The 17,447-nt window shown below is 42.2% G+C and overlaps 1 protein-coding gene across 3 annotated transcripts; it reads left to right on the forward strand.

Annotated features, from left to right (window-relative positions):
- Positions 1-12,067: 12,067 nt before the first annotated feature.
- Positions 12,068-15,929, forward strand: LOC143036950 (zinc finger MYM-type protein 1-like). 3 transcript variants are annotated; one of them, XM_076204987.1, is made up of 3 exons: positions 12,068-12,319; positions 13,118-13,257; positions 13,386-15,929. In XM_076204987.1, exon 3 carries the CDS (start codon positions 13,749-13,751, stop codon positions 14,691-14,693), a length of 945 nt encoding a protein of 314 aa, XP_076061102.1. In that variant the 5' UTR covers positions 12,068-12,319; positions 13,118-13,257; positions 13,386-13,748; the 3' UTR covers positions 14,694-15,929. The 3 variants fall into 3 exon arrangements, with proteins under 3 accessions (XP_076061102.1, XP_076061101.1, XP_076061104.1); XM_076204986.1 differs by having other exon boundaries at positions 12,068-13,257; XM_076204989.1 differs by having other exon boundaries at positions 12,068-13,243.
- Positions 15,930-17,447: the final 1,518 nt, after the last annotated feature.

The raw sequence follows: 17,447 nt of genomic DNA on the forward strand, positions 1-17,447 counted from the left end.
ATGTACATCATGTAGTGAATAGATCACGTAACCATTTGAATATTATATGATTCCATTATTGATCCCAAAACCGTTTTCTAAAACACATTTTTGTGCACTCGAAATTTGTAGAGGTGTATAAAACGCCTACCCAAAATTAAATTAAACTATTATAAAACAACAACTACAATTAGTTTTGTGTGGTAGTGTTTTTACATTTAGTCCCAGCGGAGCTAGCCTATTTAGGGACTGGCTTAAAGTTTTTTGAGTAACTTGATGAAAGTATGTGTAATTACCGGGTAGCGTCTAACACTCGCGAGTGTGGGTGTATACATGAGTTGTATTTAAGCAGATGCGTGTGTGGGTGGGTGCTTATATCGGTCCTCCAACTAGGGAGGAGTAGGCGAGTTTGGCCGCGAGGGCTCATCACGGGGGTTTCTGTGCCACAGGTGCAGCGTGAATCAGTATACTGTAAGTATATTGGATGCGCCAGTGATTTACCCGTATCCTGCTAATTGTCGCTACAATGTGCGGAGGCAGGGAGGTGAAGGTGGGCGGGGTCGGTCCGAGGCAGGTCTTGAGGGGCCATCCTTGGGCAGCAGCGGTAGAGTGGTACTCCAATTTCCAAAGGTCCCAGGCAGCAAGGTCAATCTTCCGGAAGATGTCATTTGCTGAGATCTGGAGTAGGATGACGTCGTCTTCAGGTGATGAAGCACCTAGCTTGGCAGCATTGTCTGCCATCTCATTTCCGTGGAGGCCCACATGCGAGGGGATCCATTGGAATCTGAGGAGAACGCCCAGCCTGTCGGCCTCGGTCAAGGGGCTCAGGACGTCTTTAAGGATGTCGGGCCGTGACTTGCATCTTCCATTTTGGATTGCTGCCAGACTGGATTTTGAATCCCAGAACACCGTTACCTGCGTAGGCGAGTGAGGTAGGGCGATAGTTTTTCGTATTGTCTCACGGATGGCAATGAGCTCGGCCGTGAGGATGGTGGTGGTGGGGGGGGGGAGATTCAAAGAGAAGGTGTCCTTAGTGTCCTGCAGGTAGATGCCTGCTCCTGTGCGGCCGTCGCTTAGCACCGATCTGTCCGTGTATGCCAGAAAGTCATCGGGGTACTTCAGAGTAATCACCTCCCTTGCACATGCTGCTAGCATGTGGGGGTCGTCTCGGCGGCTAAGTCCTGGGAGTTGTAGCTCCACCTCAGGAGGAGCAAGGGTCTACCTGGCATTCGGCTATTCGTCGGCGCTCGCCAGGTTGTATTTTGGCCGTCTTGCAGAGTTCCCTCACTGAGACGGGGGTGGAGGCTGAGTTCCAGATCTCATACATCTCCTCGTCGGTGGAATTTGGTACTCTCGTGGAGCTGAAAAGATAGGTACATGCGTCCCTTTAGGCGGTGCCACAGTGGTAGGAGGCCGGGTTCATTGTACACTTGGGCTTGAGGTACACCCTGTGATAGGCCTAGCCCCAGGCGGAGCGCGTGGCACTCCACCCGTGCCATTTTTTCCACAGCCGTCTAGGGGAGATCGTGGAGGGCAATGGCGCCGAAGAGGAGGCGGGAGCGCACCAGGTTATGTATGATAGGAATCAGGGTTTCCTTGCGTTCGCCCCATTTCTCTCGACGGATGGCCCTGATGAGATTGAGGGCCCGTCGGGCACTGAGGCAGACTTGCTGCAGGCGTTTGTTCCGCCGTCCGTCGCATTGGAAGGTAACCCCGAGGTAGCGGACGGAGGCTGCGGGTTTCACAGCCCTGCCGCAAACCGTGATTTGATTCCAATCCGAGGCTATCGACCTATAATGAGGTCATTAAGCCTGATGTGAACCTGCGATCCTTTTAAATCTACCATTACAAATTCCACAATAGTCCTGTTGTGCGCAAATAAAATACTACTTTGTCGATCAGTGAACGGTCATTAGCCAAAAGATTTGTGGTGTTTAGATGAAGCTTTTTAAGTTTGCAGTGCTGTGTAAGCGCTTGGCGCTGTGTGTTATATTTTGAGCAGTGTATGAGAATGTGTCTTATGGATAATATGGTGTTGCAGGTGTTGCATTGGGGAGGAAATACGCCATTTATATATGGGTGTACGTGGGTGAGGTAGGTCGAATTCATCCTCAGTCTTGCTATGGCGATTTCCTCTCGTCTATTATTTCTGTATGATGTCGACCAGTCTGTTATGTGTTCCTTTTGCATTGGTTCTTTATCACTTTGAACCTGTTCCACGCTTCCGTGAGGTCTAGTGTATCCTCATTGGTGATCTTCCATAAATTTAATTTAGCTTTGGTCTACTTCATAGCAGTATAGGCAGCCTCCTAGCCTTCCCTCTATGCCGTTGGAAGGCCAGTCTCGTTCGCTTAAATGCAGTTGTCCGTCCACTAAGGATGGTCACGTCTTCTCAGGATACAAATTCAAAACTCCCTTAATAATATAAGAATTTATCAATATATTTCAAGTATAAGTCAATTCTAATACAATATTACCCCAAAAAACAATATTAATATTTTTTTTATAAAAAATCTATTACATTTTTTTTACATATAACTTTTATTTAAATGAATGTTTTATGATTTATCTTAGAAATTTTATTTTTACAAATAAAACAGCTTCTTTTATAGAATAGCTTTAATTTTATACTCACGTTTAGATTTTTGTGTCTGAAAATATAATTGTCTCTATACCAGCCCACGAAAGAGTAAAGAAGGCTAAAAAAAGAAGAAAAGACGAAGACGATTTGGAGAAGAACAAGCGAAGAAGAATAGAAAAAATTAAAGAAGAGAGAGAGATAAAAGAAAAAGAAAAAACTAAATAGTTAAAAAGTTTATTATATAGGGTGCTATCAACCACATCGTAATAGCCTGAGGACTTTTCTTACGACTAGTCGTAAAAATAGCCACTGTGTAGCGAAACCGGTGATAGTGTCCCGTTCCCTAGGATCTGCAGCAATCGACTTACGTTACAATTTGTTAACGTCACCCCTACTTTTATAGCAATATACTTTTATAAATAAGTTATGTTAATAATAAGCATAAGTCTTTTTAGATATTACTATTTAGATGTTTATGTTTTATAAAGGCACATAAATTATTATAAATTTATAATATAATAACTTTAAATGATTATATAATAATTTATAACTAATAGTTTTCCTTATTATTTTGTATTTATATTATGGCTTTCGCCCATAATGTGGCATTTACATATCAGATTATAAAAATAAATTTTAAATGTCGAATACTTGATCGGCACATGGCAACCATGTTGAGAAATACAATAGAGACCAGATACTCTTTCACGTAGTACGGGAGGCTGCGTGCAATTAGGGTTGCCAGGTGGTGCCAAATTTGGCACAATGTGCCATAAAATGGCTCTCTTAAAAAACTGCCAAAATCTTATGGCACTTTTGTAGTTTTGTCATATAAATGCCAAATTTTGAAAAATGTATATAATTGATTGGAGAGCATATGATGTTGATCTCAATGACATGAATGCCTTTTGGTGTTATATATACAATCACACAAATGCCATTGGCTCACCTTGCTTTCGAGATCTTGCTAAAGTTTTGTCTGCTTTGTCTGCCTATATCAAATGCATTTGTAGAAAGAATGTTCAGCCATGTCACAATTGTGAAAAGTAAATTAAGAAACAAAATTAGCTGTGACCTTTTGAACAGCATTCTAATGATAAAATCTCATTTGATAACAAATAACTCATGTTGCAGAAATTTCAGTGACAGACGACATGCTACAAAACTTCAATGTATGTATAATAAGGCACAAGATCAAACACAAGAAGAACAGGTAGAAGGAATACTTGACCATCTTGATATGGATGATGATAATTTTATGCTCTAAAGGTGACTGAGTGTGTAAAGCAGACAAAGAGGCTATTTCTATAATAATACATTTTAGTTCAGTGTCTTATGAAATGTTTTGATAAATTTTGCTACATAATGGAAGGAATAAAACTTTATTTATTTTATATAATATATCTTTGTTAAAATACCAAATAGTATGAGTCAATTTTTGTTCCAGTGTCTTTTGCAACAATTTTTTTTTTTTTTTTTATAAATTTTGCTGGATAATGGAAGGAATCAAGCTTTATTTTCTATAATATACCTAGATACAATACATGTGTCAATTTTAGTAAATGTCTTATGAAATGTCTTGACAAATTTTGCTGGATAATAGAAGGAATCAAACTTTTATTTTCTATTATATATTTTAGTTAAAATACCAAATAGTATGGATCAATTTTTGTTCCATTGTCTTTTGAGATAAGATGCCTTTGATAAATTTTGCTGGATAATGGAGGGAATCAAACCTTATTTATACAGATTTTTTTATATGTATGATTAACCTAGTTTTGATGTGGATGAAGATGGTAAGAGGTTTCATATTGATGGAGAAATTGCCTAATTCCTGGAGTTAAAAAAAAACTTGTTTAGTTTTGTACCTGTTTCTGTATTTTCTCCTGCCTATGACTTAATCATTTTCAAAAAAAGTGTCTGGACACATGCCTAGACTTTATCCCTTATTTTTAATTACTGGTATGTAGTTACTTATTTCCAATTTATTGGTTTTACATTGATAAAAATTCTTGGTTTTCATAGAGATGAAGTAGAAGAATATTCTTCCATTTCCAAGTAACTACTCCACTCTCTCTCTATATATATATATAGCTCGAGGAAAACAAATATGGCGTGTGACCGGTCCTACAGTTTTGAGCTCCGTGCTCTTTGTTAGAATTCCGGCAGTGTTATTGTGTTCCAACCCTTCGTTGTGCGCTGTGAGATATTATAAGACCACCTCTACCATTTTTTGTGATCACGGTGTGTGAACATTAACTAATTTAGTCTATAGCTGTGAAAACATTATCCCTCCGACCTTCCTGGTCAGGGGCGGCCAAGTCTGCGCATGCGCAGTAAGAGGTTTGTGACGACATGGATGAATCGCTCTCCCTGCATACTGCCTCATAAATCCTGAACTCCTGTGAATAATCTTAACGTGTGGTAATCATGGACTACTCAGGGCCACAGGCTATTTCCATCGTTGAAGCCGATCTCGATATGAGTGACGATGAAGATCCAATTAACATATGGCCCCCACTTACGACTTACAACCATCACGCTCAAGGGAATTCTCCTGCATCTGGCAACTCTGCACCACAACCATTTACCCCCGCTAAACGCACTCTAAATGAAGTCTCCAATAATAGCAGCCCACCACCTTCTCCTGCTGCTAAATCATCGAAGAAGAATCCAATGACAGAGCCACAAGCTTATGATATCACACCATCTCCCACCCCTACCCCCCCCAATCTCGTCTTATACTTCGCCGTCACAGGCTCCCGCCTTTGCTCCCAGAGAGAAATATGTCAAATTAACTTTCCCTGACAACTCAAGCTGTGACGTGAAACTTCGGTGGCTCTCCAACGTTGCCAAGTCTTTCCGTCTCGATCGTGAGCTGGCTGAGGTGAAGATGTCAGCTATTACATCTCGTTTCGTCTATGTTTCAAGACAACGACAAGACATCATTAAAAGTATCACGAGTAGGGAAATATTATCTTTACGCCTAGTCATCCAGGACTCCACGGAAAGACCACGTAAATTCCCTACATACCTCCTCACTCGATACCCTGTCAGCATCGATGCCTCTCATGCCAAGGAATATCCAGGGATACATACAGCTCGCAGATTCGTCCAAAATGGGACGCCAATCAACCGACTAGTCATCACGTGGAGCCTACTTGAACCACCGCCGCCTACCTTAGAGTTCCCCTTCCTACATTTCCTCCCTCCCTGTGAGCTTCGCAAAATGAAAGATGAAATTCCATGGTGCTATAAATGCTGGGGCTTCAAACATATCTCAAGATACTGCTCCGCTCCCGCAAAGTGTGCCTGGTGCGCGGAGAATCATGACACTCGTTCCTGCCCTCACCGCCCACCCACTCCACCCACCACGTCCGACGACTCCGCATCTACCTCAGAACCTTCCATATCCCCACCACCAGACACATCCCGATGGAAGTGCCCCCGATGCCATAAACCAGGGGTCAACGTTTGGCATGGCTGTACTAAGCGAACACCCACGGCCACTTCCCAAAGACTTGGACCACCACTATCATCACTACCACCACCACTTCCAGCCACCTCTCTCACGACGCCCAGCACCACGGACTCTGCTGAAGTACAAGCTCTTCGCCAAGCTGTTGCATCTCTCGAATCCCGCTGTTCAGCCCTCACGAAGCGATTCGATGCCATAGATGCCCGTATCGAAAGTTTAGTTAACCAACAGGCTACCACAGCAACCACACTTGCCAGTCTAGTTGAATCTCACAAAGTTGTTATCACCTCTGTCACAGCCCTTACAGAGCGACTTGATACAGTTGCCTCCCATCTAGAGAAGCTCTCGTCGCCTTTGAACTCCTCTACCCATGCTCCGCCTGGCAGCGCCCACATTCAAACACCAACCTCATCCGGCTCTCGCAAAGCACATAGTAATAAGATTCTCTGATCTCGTATCGCTTCACGTCATCTCCTGGAATGCTTTCGGAATACGCCATAACACGAAACTCACTACACTCAAGGCATATGTCCATCGCCATCACCCCCAGATAATATTTATTCAAGAAGCCTTTCCCGGTGGTGCTCAGCCATGCGACACAGCACCTACGCTGTCTGGCTATGTCTCGTACATACATCCAGCCAGGAATGGCCTCATTTCTTACGTCCACGCATCCATGCCACACAAGCTCCTTCGATGCTCCAGGGATACTACTATGACCTTTCAGTTAATTGAAGTCACTGTGGGCAATGGTAAACTTCGACTTTGCAACGTATACTCTGCCCCTGGTGTTATTAATCTTGTTGCCCTCCCAGTACCTACAAATCGTGGAATGATTTATATGGGGGATTTCAACGCTCGACATCCTGCTCTTGGTGATGCCTCCCCTGTCCCCAACCGTAGTGGAATCCCTCTACTCAACTACATACATCGGTACCGACTCACACGATGGGAAACTGGTGGAGCCACACATGCACGTGGAGGCACAGTTGACCACATCATCACGTCTGGCCTCGTGCCATCCCGTGTCGCCTGTCAAGCAATTCCTTCTCTCTTCTCCGACCATATTGCTCTTAGTTTATACTACTCCATACCATCTCGGATTCCAACTCCTCATCACCGGACCCGTATATCCATTCCTCCTAAATATTGCCCTACGTATATTTCGTACATCTCTAGTCTCCTTCCCACATTTGACTTCCTATCCCCCGACGCACTATACACGTCCTTAGTGAATACCACACACGACTTCTACAGCCGCTATGTAACCAAAGCTCACCTACCACGCCGACCTGTACCTCACTCATGGACGTTGGACCACCGTATTATCCAAGCGGAGAGAGCTACACAGACTACTGGTCATACTTTTCAGACGCAACCCACACCTGATTCTTTACATCAGTACCAAATAGCACGGGATAATATGGTCGCCCTCCAGAACTGTGCCTACACAGAGTCTTGGCAGAAATACACTGATTCCATAAATCACCAGACTAGTATCGCGACCATGTGGCGCCTTGTAAAAAGGGTCGTTAAGAAGCAACCTCCCAGCGCCCTCCATCACAGTCCAGACGCCTACGCCCAGGACCTCATTACTTTATGGTCGTCACAGTCACAGACTAACAATCTTCCTACGCATATCCAAGAGGCACTCTCCACTCGTCGCAACACCCGTAATCTCCACCTAATGGCTGCACTTCTCCACTCAGATGAAGAAGACGACGTCCCGATTACGGAGAATGAATTACGACTAGCCATAACTAATACAAAAAATTCTGCCCCCGGGGATGACGGCATTACATACCAAGTGCTCCGACTCCTACTGGAAGTTCCTGGCAACCCCCTCCTTCGCCTCTTCAACCTCTGCCTCCTTCGTGGACATGTACCTGCAGCCTGGACTTTAAGCACGATTGTTCCGATACCGAAACCAGGTACTGATAAATTCAGGCCCATTTCCCTAACTTCATGCTTCAGCAAGGTGCTTGAACGTATCATCCTTGCCCGGCTCATGAATCGTCTACAAGGTCAACTCTCCCCGCAGCTGTATGGTTTCCTCCCACGTCGAAGTACGCACCACTGCCTTACTGAGCTCTACACCCGCCTCTCTCCCACCAGCGTAGTTGCCTTCCTGGACCTCAAAAGTGCTTTCGATGTAGCCAACCATGAAATAATTCTTGACCAGCTGGTTACCTTCGGAGTGAAAGGAAACCTCCTTCGATGGATTCGAGGTTATCTGAGTAACAGGAAGTCACGTGTTCTCTTTCGAGGTGTGTGCAGTTCCTACGAGCAGTTCGAACTCGGTACCCCGCAAGGTGGCGTACTAAGTCCATTTCTTTTTGACGTCTTGATGCACCGCTTACTCTCACTTCTTCCTAACGTTCCCGGTACAACCCTTCTCTGCTACGCGGACGACATCTGCATCCATTCCAACTCGCCCACTGACCTCCAATTCGTCCTCAATGGCTTCTACACGTCAACTACCGCTTGTGGTCTCATCATTTACCCTGAGAAAAGCAGAATATTTTCATCTCGTACTCTCCAAGCACTACCGACGTTCAACACGGGAGGTGATGCTCTCCCTCATTGCACACAGTACACATACCTTGGAGTACCAGCCCGGATCACTCCAGCCATACCGACTCGACAACGTATCCATCCCCTTGTTAATGATCTCCTTGATCGTCTGCAGGCCCGTTTTACCCCTATCAAGTGGCTTGCCACAAATTCCACCGGCATTTCATTACCAATGGTCAGAACTCTATACACCACATTTCTTCGATCACTCGTTGACTACTTATCACCTGCCCTTTGTCAACTTCCCAGGAGAGCTTTGGAACCTCTCGAAAAATAGAATAATGAGATATATCTTAGGTTGCCCTCCTTCGACTCGCATCGTTAACATGCAAAGTGAACTTGGTCTACCCTCGCTCGTAGAGAGAATATATGCTAACATGGCCATTCTCTCTGTAAAATGCCTCCAATCGCCCTATCTGTCCCAACTTTACTGCTACCATCAGAGCGTCGCTCGAACCTGACGGTGCACCCCGCCTCCCACTTCGACCAGGAGGCCGCAACCTCGTCACTACAGTGTGCAACACACTTAGAAACCTTGACCTCTACGTCCCTGAAGAAACGGTTGAACCCGACTTGCCCCCGTGGCGAATCTCCCTCCCTAACGTCACCTTCACACCAACCTCCAAAGATGACCTTTCTGCACTTCAAAAGCAACTAGCACTAGAGACCATCGACAGCGTATCCTCAAAGATCCTCGCAGCACATGTCGTCTACGTGGATGGCTCAGTACAGGCTGATGGAAGAGCAGCGTGTGCCATGTACTCACCCACCTTACAGCCACCTGTGGAAGCTGGATGGATTGGCCGCAGGTTACCTGTCACATCAAGCTCCACGTTTTGTGAGCTACACGGAATCCTCGACGCAGTAACATATCTTGTAGACTGTAACGTAAATGGTGTGATCGTTTGTGACTCCCAACCAGCTCTACACGCCCTCTCCTCACCCAGACCCAACTACTATCGTGTTGTACAGGCCATACTGACCCAACTCGCCGTTGTTCATGAAGCATCTATGGCCGTATCTTTCATATGGGTACCCTCACACGTCGACCTTGCTGGCAATGACACGGTGGACCGTCTTGCCAAAGCAGCTTGTGCCTTCGTCTTAGACAACGAACGCGTAGTACCCTCTCTCACATGCCTCAAAAACAGAATACACGCAGCCACTCACACCATAACAACACGCCGAAGGGATGCGGAACGAGCCACCAGTGTCTCCATTCAACACCACGACCACTTCCTACCCAGCCGCCACAAGTATCGTCGACGCGGACCCATGGTACGGAGACGCAATGTTATCAGTGCTCGGCTCAGACTCGGATATCGACCTGTGTGGCAAATATCCCAGGCGGAAGATATGCCACATTACTCATCATGCAGGCTGTGTAACCGCCCTAACGCCAACACTCTTGAACATTACTGTCTCCAATGCCCCATTGTGACAGACAGTATTCCACAGAGACAAGACGTGATAACTGTATGTAAATATTTACTTAGTGACGACAACTTAGATACACTCCTAGCTCGCCACCCCCATTTTGGGGGATTTTGATTGTTAAATCCAACCATACCTCCTTTTGTATCTCTTTACATAATACTATGACTAATATACTATTGTTTGTCGCCCTCAGAAGCAATGAATTTATTAAACGGTGGACCATCTTACCAAGGCAGCCTATACCTACGTCATGGACGTCACGCGCAATGCTCACCCCAAGATCTAAGAATATAAGGTCTAACCACTTCCGACCGAATTTCGAGGGAGTTGGCGCAGCGGGCCCGTGAACGTCACCTGGCTGTTCAAAGTGGGGTTAGCGGGTCCTATAGCTGTCAGTTGAAGCTGGTCCGTCGTTCGAGAATGACGTTGCCTTCGCTCGCACCGCTCCACGCAATTCGTTATATTCTGACAAATATTATATAAAATATAAATATATATAAAATATTATAGTTCCTGTCTATATATATGAATATATAATATATATGATATATAATATATATACATATATATATATATATATATATATAATATATAAAATATTATAGTTCCTGTCTTCCTTGGCGTTTCACAGTTTTCTTCAGTGTTTCACAAAGAGAAAATGGACCCACCCTAATGACGTCAGAAGCTGCGCAGAAGAATTCAAACGGTCTGACCTGTATATTTAGACCTTGGCTCACCTTATCATGCCTTAAAACAAGATACGAGTACACGCAGCCACTCATGCCATGTCAACACACCGAAAGATGCGGAACGGTCTACCGATATCCCCATACGACACCACCTACCCAACCGCCACAAGTAACGCCGACGCAAGACCATGGTTCGAAGGCACAATAATGTCAGTGCTCGGCTCGGACTTGGGAGTCGACCTGTGTGACGGGGCTCCCAGACGGATGATATGCCACGGTGATCACCGTGCGGGCTGTGTAACCGTCCTAACACGAACACCCTTGGTATTATTGTCTCCAGTGACCCATAGTGACAGACAATATTCCCCGGAGACGGGGCATGATGATTGTATGTAAATACTTACATAGTACCACTATCCCGCCATCACCATTTCGGGAGATCCTGAATGATTATTGTATTATGTCTCCATTTAAAGAATGTGTGTAATATATGACATGTCCTCTAACACAATGCTGTGATAGATGTACTATTGTTTGCCGCCCACGGGCGTAATAAATTTATTAAAACCAAAAAATCTCTCTCTCTCTCTCTCTCTCTCTCTCTCTCTATATATATATATATATATATATATATATATATATATAATTTTATTGCCAAAATGCTTGCCAAATTGGGCATTAGTGTTGCCCAAAAAATGCCAAAATTCACACGAATTAATGCCACAAAATGTTGGAACCACCTGGCAACCCTGCATGCAAACGGAAGAGTTGATATTAAACAGGAGTAATAATCCCCTCCCAACTCTCACATTACCAACAATTATACTGTATAGGTCACTTAATACAATATACCCCACCATTATTGTTTTTTTTTTTTTCAATAACTTAAACTACCCCGAACTCAAGTGGTCTTTCGAGTGGACATTCTACGTTGCAGCAGTTTCGCAACCTACTGTTGACGCCAATTTATCAACCATGTCTTAAGAATAACCTGAAGACTATTCTTACGACTATTCGCAAAAATAGCCACTGCGTTAAGCAAAACCGGTGATTGTGTCCCGCTCCCTAGGATCTGCAGCAATCGACTTGTGATAATTTGTTAATGTCACCCCTACTTTTATAGCAATATACTTTTATAAATAAGTTATGTTGATAATAAGTTTAAGTCTTTTTTAAAAATTACAATATAGATGTTTATATTTAATGTTCTATAAAGGTACATGAATTATTATAAACTTAAAATAGTTTAAATTAAATGATAGTTTTCCATGTTATTTTGTATTTATATTATGGCTCTCTACCCTTCTTTATCATTGCCTACACACAGGGCCGTTTCTAGCTATAGGCGGTATAGGCGATTGCCTAGGGCCCCCAACCTACCAGGGGGCCCCCGGCCGGCCCAATGGCTAGGTAACGCTACCGAAGGTCAAATATGAGCCTGTGCCTCTCCCGCTCGCCGACGCAAATAAACAACACGCCTCTTGCAGTGTTTGTTATTGTTTGAAATGTTTTGATCGTCTGCTAAAAATACTATCTTGTTAAAAATCACCTATATCTTATTTAATCTAAAGATATAATATGGTAAGCATTAATTGGCTTTATTTATTCATTTATGTGTTCACTAAGCTAGGGCTTATGGCTACAGATGTTACTAATTGTTGATTACAAACTCTTTTTGGCCATTAGCTTACTATTCTTTGTCCAATTGTTTGGCTTTATTTGTCACTGGAATTGGCATCACCAGCGTTCTTGTTTACTCTTTGGTCGCTTCATGCTTAGCTTCTGATAGTGTAAATTTGTAAGTTTGTGTGTTCTGTGACTGTAAGTTGGAATTCCTTTTATTATATTTGTATGCACAATAGGAAATGTTTGTATTCTATGGAATGTTTACCTTTTCCACCTTTTTCAATATTCAATGTTCATATATGTTCATATGTTCAATTTTGTTGATTTTGTATCGATATTTTATCCAATCCCTTATTCATTTATTCGCTTATTTCTTTATTATCAAAATTATGATTATTTATTTTCTCACTTCACCTACCTAATGAAAAAACACTAGATGGCAGGACCGAGGTTAGCTCAAAAGGAAGTGACAGAAATACATGAATTCTATTCCGTTTGTCGTGTGGTCCGTTTCTCTAGTTCGTATATAATATTAAGATAACCACAGGCTCAACAATCACCCATCTGTTCACCTTTCAGGTCTACCCGAATTTCGTGTATGTAGAATTATTTTTATTAAGGGGTATTTAAAAGGTTTACACTTTACAGATATCTGTGTTAGGCCTACACTGATAAAAATAATCATATTTATTCTACTCGAATATCGTGTATGTAAAATTGATTCCATGTATTTATAAGGTTTTCACTTAACAGATTTCTGTGCTAGGCCTACATTAGACTCTAAGACTCGCCAATCATCATTCCCGTAATGGCATCAAAACGAATTTATCTCAGCGGAGCAGAGAAACGAAAGAAAAAGAAATTTGACGAAGAAAAATGGTAAAAAGAAAAAGGTAATTCATTATCGTTTATTTAATAATTTAAAGAAACATATTAAAGTTTGGTTTTATTATGTTTTCTGAATGGTGAGTATTATTTTAGACTAACGCCTAATCATCTAAGGAAATTTGTAATTTTGCAGGATCAATTCTAAAATATATTGGAGCTCCAGACAGCAAGCCAGAGGAATATTCTGAACTTCCTGAACAGGATGCTCCAGTGCCATCACATTCATCAGGATCTGTCCAGGAAGCTGTACTGCCACCAAGACCACCACATTCCCCAGAACCACAGAAGGCATCATCTACTTCTGAGCAGCCTCCCATTTATTCTAAACCACTAGATCCTGCTAACTGGCCAACCATTCTGTCTGATGCATTTAGAACGGATGCAGTAGGTAGAGGGCCATTTCAGATTAGTTCTGATTTCACATTTCCCAAAAAAAGAAGACGGAAGAAGTTTTCATTATCATTATTTTTGTAGAACATTGGTTAATGGAGAAAAGATGAAGCGGACTTGGCTTATCTACTCAAAAACAAAAAATGCTCTCTATTGCTTTTGTTGTAAATTATTTTCAACCAAAGAACAAAAGTTAGTGACAGAAGGACTGACAGACTGGAAAAACATAGGCACACTTTTGAAAAGTCATGAAAGCAGTCCAGCACACATAGCGCACATGGCAACCTGGAAAGATTTACAACTCCGTTTGCAAACTGGAAAGACAATAGACCAAGCTGAAAGAACACTATTGGAGGCTGAAAAGAGGCGCTGGAGAGATGTCCTGACTCGCTTAATCGCCATTATCCAATCCTTAGCCGAGAGAAATCTTGCATTTAGAGGTTCATCAAACACGTTATACCAGCAGAATAATGGGAATTTTCTAAAAGAGGTGGAGCTGCTTGCTAAATTTGATCCTGTCATGAAGCAGCACATTGAGCGTGTTGAGAGTGGCCAGTTCAGTCATTCCAGCTACCTTGGAAATATCATCCAAAATGAACTTATTGCTTCAATCAGTACTAAAATAATGGACACAATGGTGACTGAAGTTAAACAGTCCAAATATTATTCAATTATTTTGGACTGTACTCCCGATGTAAACCATCAAGAACAGATGTCAGTCGTCATAAGGACTGTCAAAATGGACAAGAAACCAGAAATTAAGGAACATTTTATGGGGTTCCTTGTAGCTTCTGAAACAACAGGTCTTGGTTTGTCATCTCTAATTATAAAGAAACTGACGGAACTGAATATTCTCCTTGAAGATTGCAGAGGACAATCATATGATAATGGTGCCAACATGAAAGGGAGAAACAAAGGAGTTCAAGCCAGACTTCTTGAGAAGAACCCTCGTGCACTCTATGTTCCATGTGGAGCACATTCCCTAAACTTGATGATATCTGATGCAGCAACAGCTTCAATAGATGCCACTAGCTATTTCGGCACTGTTTAGAAACTGTACAACCTATTTTCAGCCTCACCACAAAGATGGGCAATCCTAAAAGATTATGTCACTGTTGCACTCAAGACCTGGAGTGACACAAGATGGGAGAGCCGTATTAATAGCATAGAAGCTGTGCGGTATCAGGCCTCTAATATAAGGGAAGCTTTGTTGAAGGTCAGGGAAGTGTCTGATCCTCTGACCAAGGTTGAAGCCCAAAGTCTGGCAGAAGAGGTGGGGTCATACCGATTTATCATTTGCACAGTCATATGGTATGACATTCTACACATTGTGAACCATGTCAGTAAGCTCCTGCAGTCTCCTAAAATGCAGCTTGATGTGGCAGTTGACCTCCTTACTAAAGCGAAAACATCTCTGACTAACTACAGAAGAATTGGATTCACTTCAGCTCAAGTCTCTGCTAAAGATATGTGTGAGAAAATGAATGTAGAGGCTGTACTCAAAGAAAAGAGATTAAGAAGTACAAAAAGACACTTTGCTTATGAGGCCGCAGATGAGATCTGCAATGAAGAGGCTAGAAATAACATTCTTTAATGTTGTTGTTGACACTACCATTCAATCCTTAACTGATAGATTTAAAACTCTGAGTGAAGTAAGAGACCAATTTGGAGTGCTGCTCAATTTCCAGAAACTGGATGATCAGTCATTGAACAACCAGTGTGACAAACTATGCAAGACATTAACCTCTGGAAATGAAAGTGACATTGATGGAAAGGAACTGGCTATGGAAGTTAAACACTTACCAAGTTTGCCCTCAGACGAAATGACTGCTCTTGAGCTCCTCACCTTTATCCACAAAAAACATTTTGAGGAATTGTATCCCAATCTGTGGGTTGCACTGAGAATTGCCTGTGACTGTGGCCTCAGCAGAGAGGAGCTTTTCGAAGCTGAAACTCATCAAGACCTATTTAAGATCATCTATGGGGCAGGAGCGACTCAGTGGTCTTGCAATAATCAGCATCAACCATGAAGTGGGGAAAGACGTGTTGTATGAAGATATCATTGATGATTTTGCTAGTAAAAAAAAAAGCCAGAAAGCAGAGATTTTGAGCCCAATACAATGCAGTTGGTGGTGGTTTGTATTCAGAGACTGTGATGTTAAGTTACTACTATTTTGGAGTGTGGTTTGTATTCAGAGACTGTGATGTTAAGTTACCAATATTTTGAAGTGTGGTTTGTATTCAGAGACTGTGATGTTAAGTTAAAATAAATGTTTAAATAAATAAATATGGTGTAATAGTTACTTGCATCCTTTAACACCATCAAAAGATATAGAAATCGTTTAATTACTGTTTGGCAAACTTCACAGGTATAAATGAAATACCAATCTGTCTAGCTCTCTAACTTTTGAGGGCCCCTAACTGCCTCTTGCCTAGGCCCCCACAAAGCTAGAAACGGCCCTGCCTACACATACATACAATAGAATTTCAATGTAATGATTGCAGCCGACTATAAAAATTGAGTGACATAACGGAAAAGATAGTAAACAAACGGCAATTCTGTCGTAAAGCACATGGAGCCGATATGTTACGAAACAGAAGTAATAACCCCCTCCCAACTCTCACATTTCCCTTCAGATATATAGTATGGGCCACTAAATACAATCTGCCCCGGCATTATTGGAGAGCAGTTACCGGTTTTATCGGTAACAACCTTAACGGTATCTTACCGGCAAAAAATCTGCTACCGTTAAGGCTCCGTCAACCGAACTCGATAAGCTATACCATAACACTCAGAGAGCGGTAAGCACGTCTCGGCTTGGTGGTACTGGGTGACGGGCCCAGTGCCCTGCTAATTTTACCGGTTAAACTTTTACCATTAAGCAAGTATGTACCGATAAGGTCTCGGTAATATTTTACCATTAAAACCGTTTTTCGGAACTTTTTTATTTTTCCAATAGAATTAATGTTATTTCTGTGATCAGCATACGAAACCATATTAATTGTGAAAGTTTCATCGAAAAATTCCGCGTGTCACCAAACGAAGACCCATATATATATATATATATATATATATATATATATATATTTATACTTAAGTGATGAAAATGCCAATATGCTTCTGTTTCTAAATAATGTGAACTAATTTGTATGAAAAAAAAAATAATTGAGGAAATAAATAAAAAACATGCTGACAATGAAATCTAATATATCCTTGAGTATTCACCTTGGTCTTTGGATCACGTGCTGGGCTAATTTGATGAAATAAGTATTAAAACAAGGAAGCATAAAACAGTTTTTAGGAAAAAAATTATTACAAATTAGTCAGGTTAGGTTAGGTTTTAGGAAAACATTTGTTACAAATTAGTCAAAACTCATTATGTGGTGTGTGTATTAACAAAACTCTCACTCCCACATGCACCCTCCAAACATGAACCCATGCATGCAGACAGACGCGGACAAAAGTTTATACACCACACCCAACCTCAGACACTCACTCGCGCGGTAGATAGCATACTATTGTAGCACCAATTAAAGTATGACTTTTTCCCTTTACAATGACATAACAATAAAAATAATATGTAAATCAGAACCAGAGATATAGCTTATTAAAGGACAAAAACATTGATTTTTCGAACTCGGCTCGAACTTGGGACGCCACTACTACCTCACGAGTCTTTTTACCGGTAAACTGCCGGTAATTTCGGTAACGGTATTGTTGTTCATCGGTAATTCCGGTATTGAAATTAGCGGTATTTGCCCAGCACTTGCAATTGTTGGGTAATGTGAGAATTTGGAGGAGAGC

This window comes from Oratosquilla oratoria, chromosome 21 (genome assembly GCF_046742065.1).
Source record: "Oratosquilla oratoria isolate Oo_2021 chromosome 21, ASM4674206v1, whole genome shotgun sequence".
Lineage (NCBI taxonomy): Eukaryota > Metazoa > Arthropoda > Malacostraca > Stomatopoda > Squillidae > Oratosquilla > Oratosquilla oratoria.

What these genes read in the sequence shown, in the direction of transcription:
- LOC143036950 (XM_076204986.1), top strand. Translation starts at nt 13,749, where the DNA reads ATGAAGCGGACTTGGCTTATCTACTCAAAAACAAAAAATGCTCTCTAT.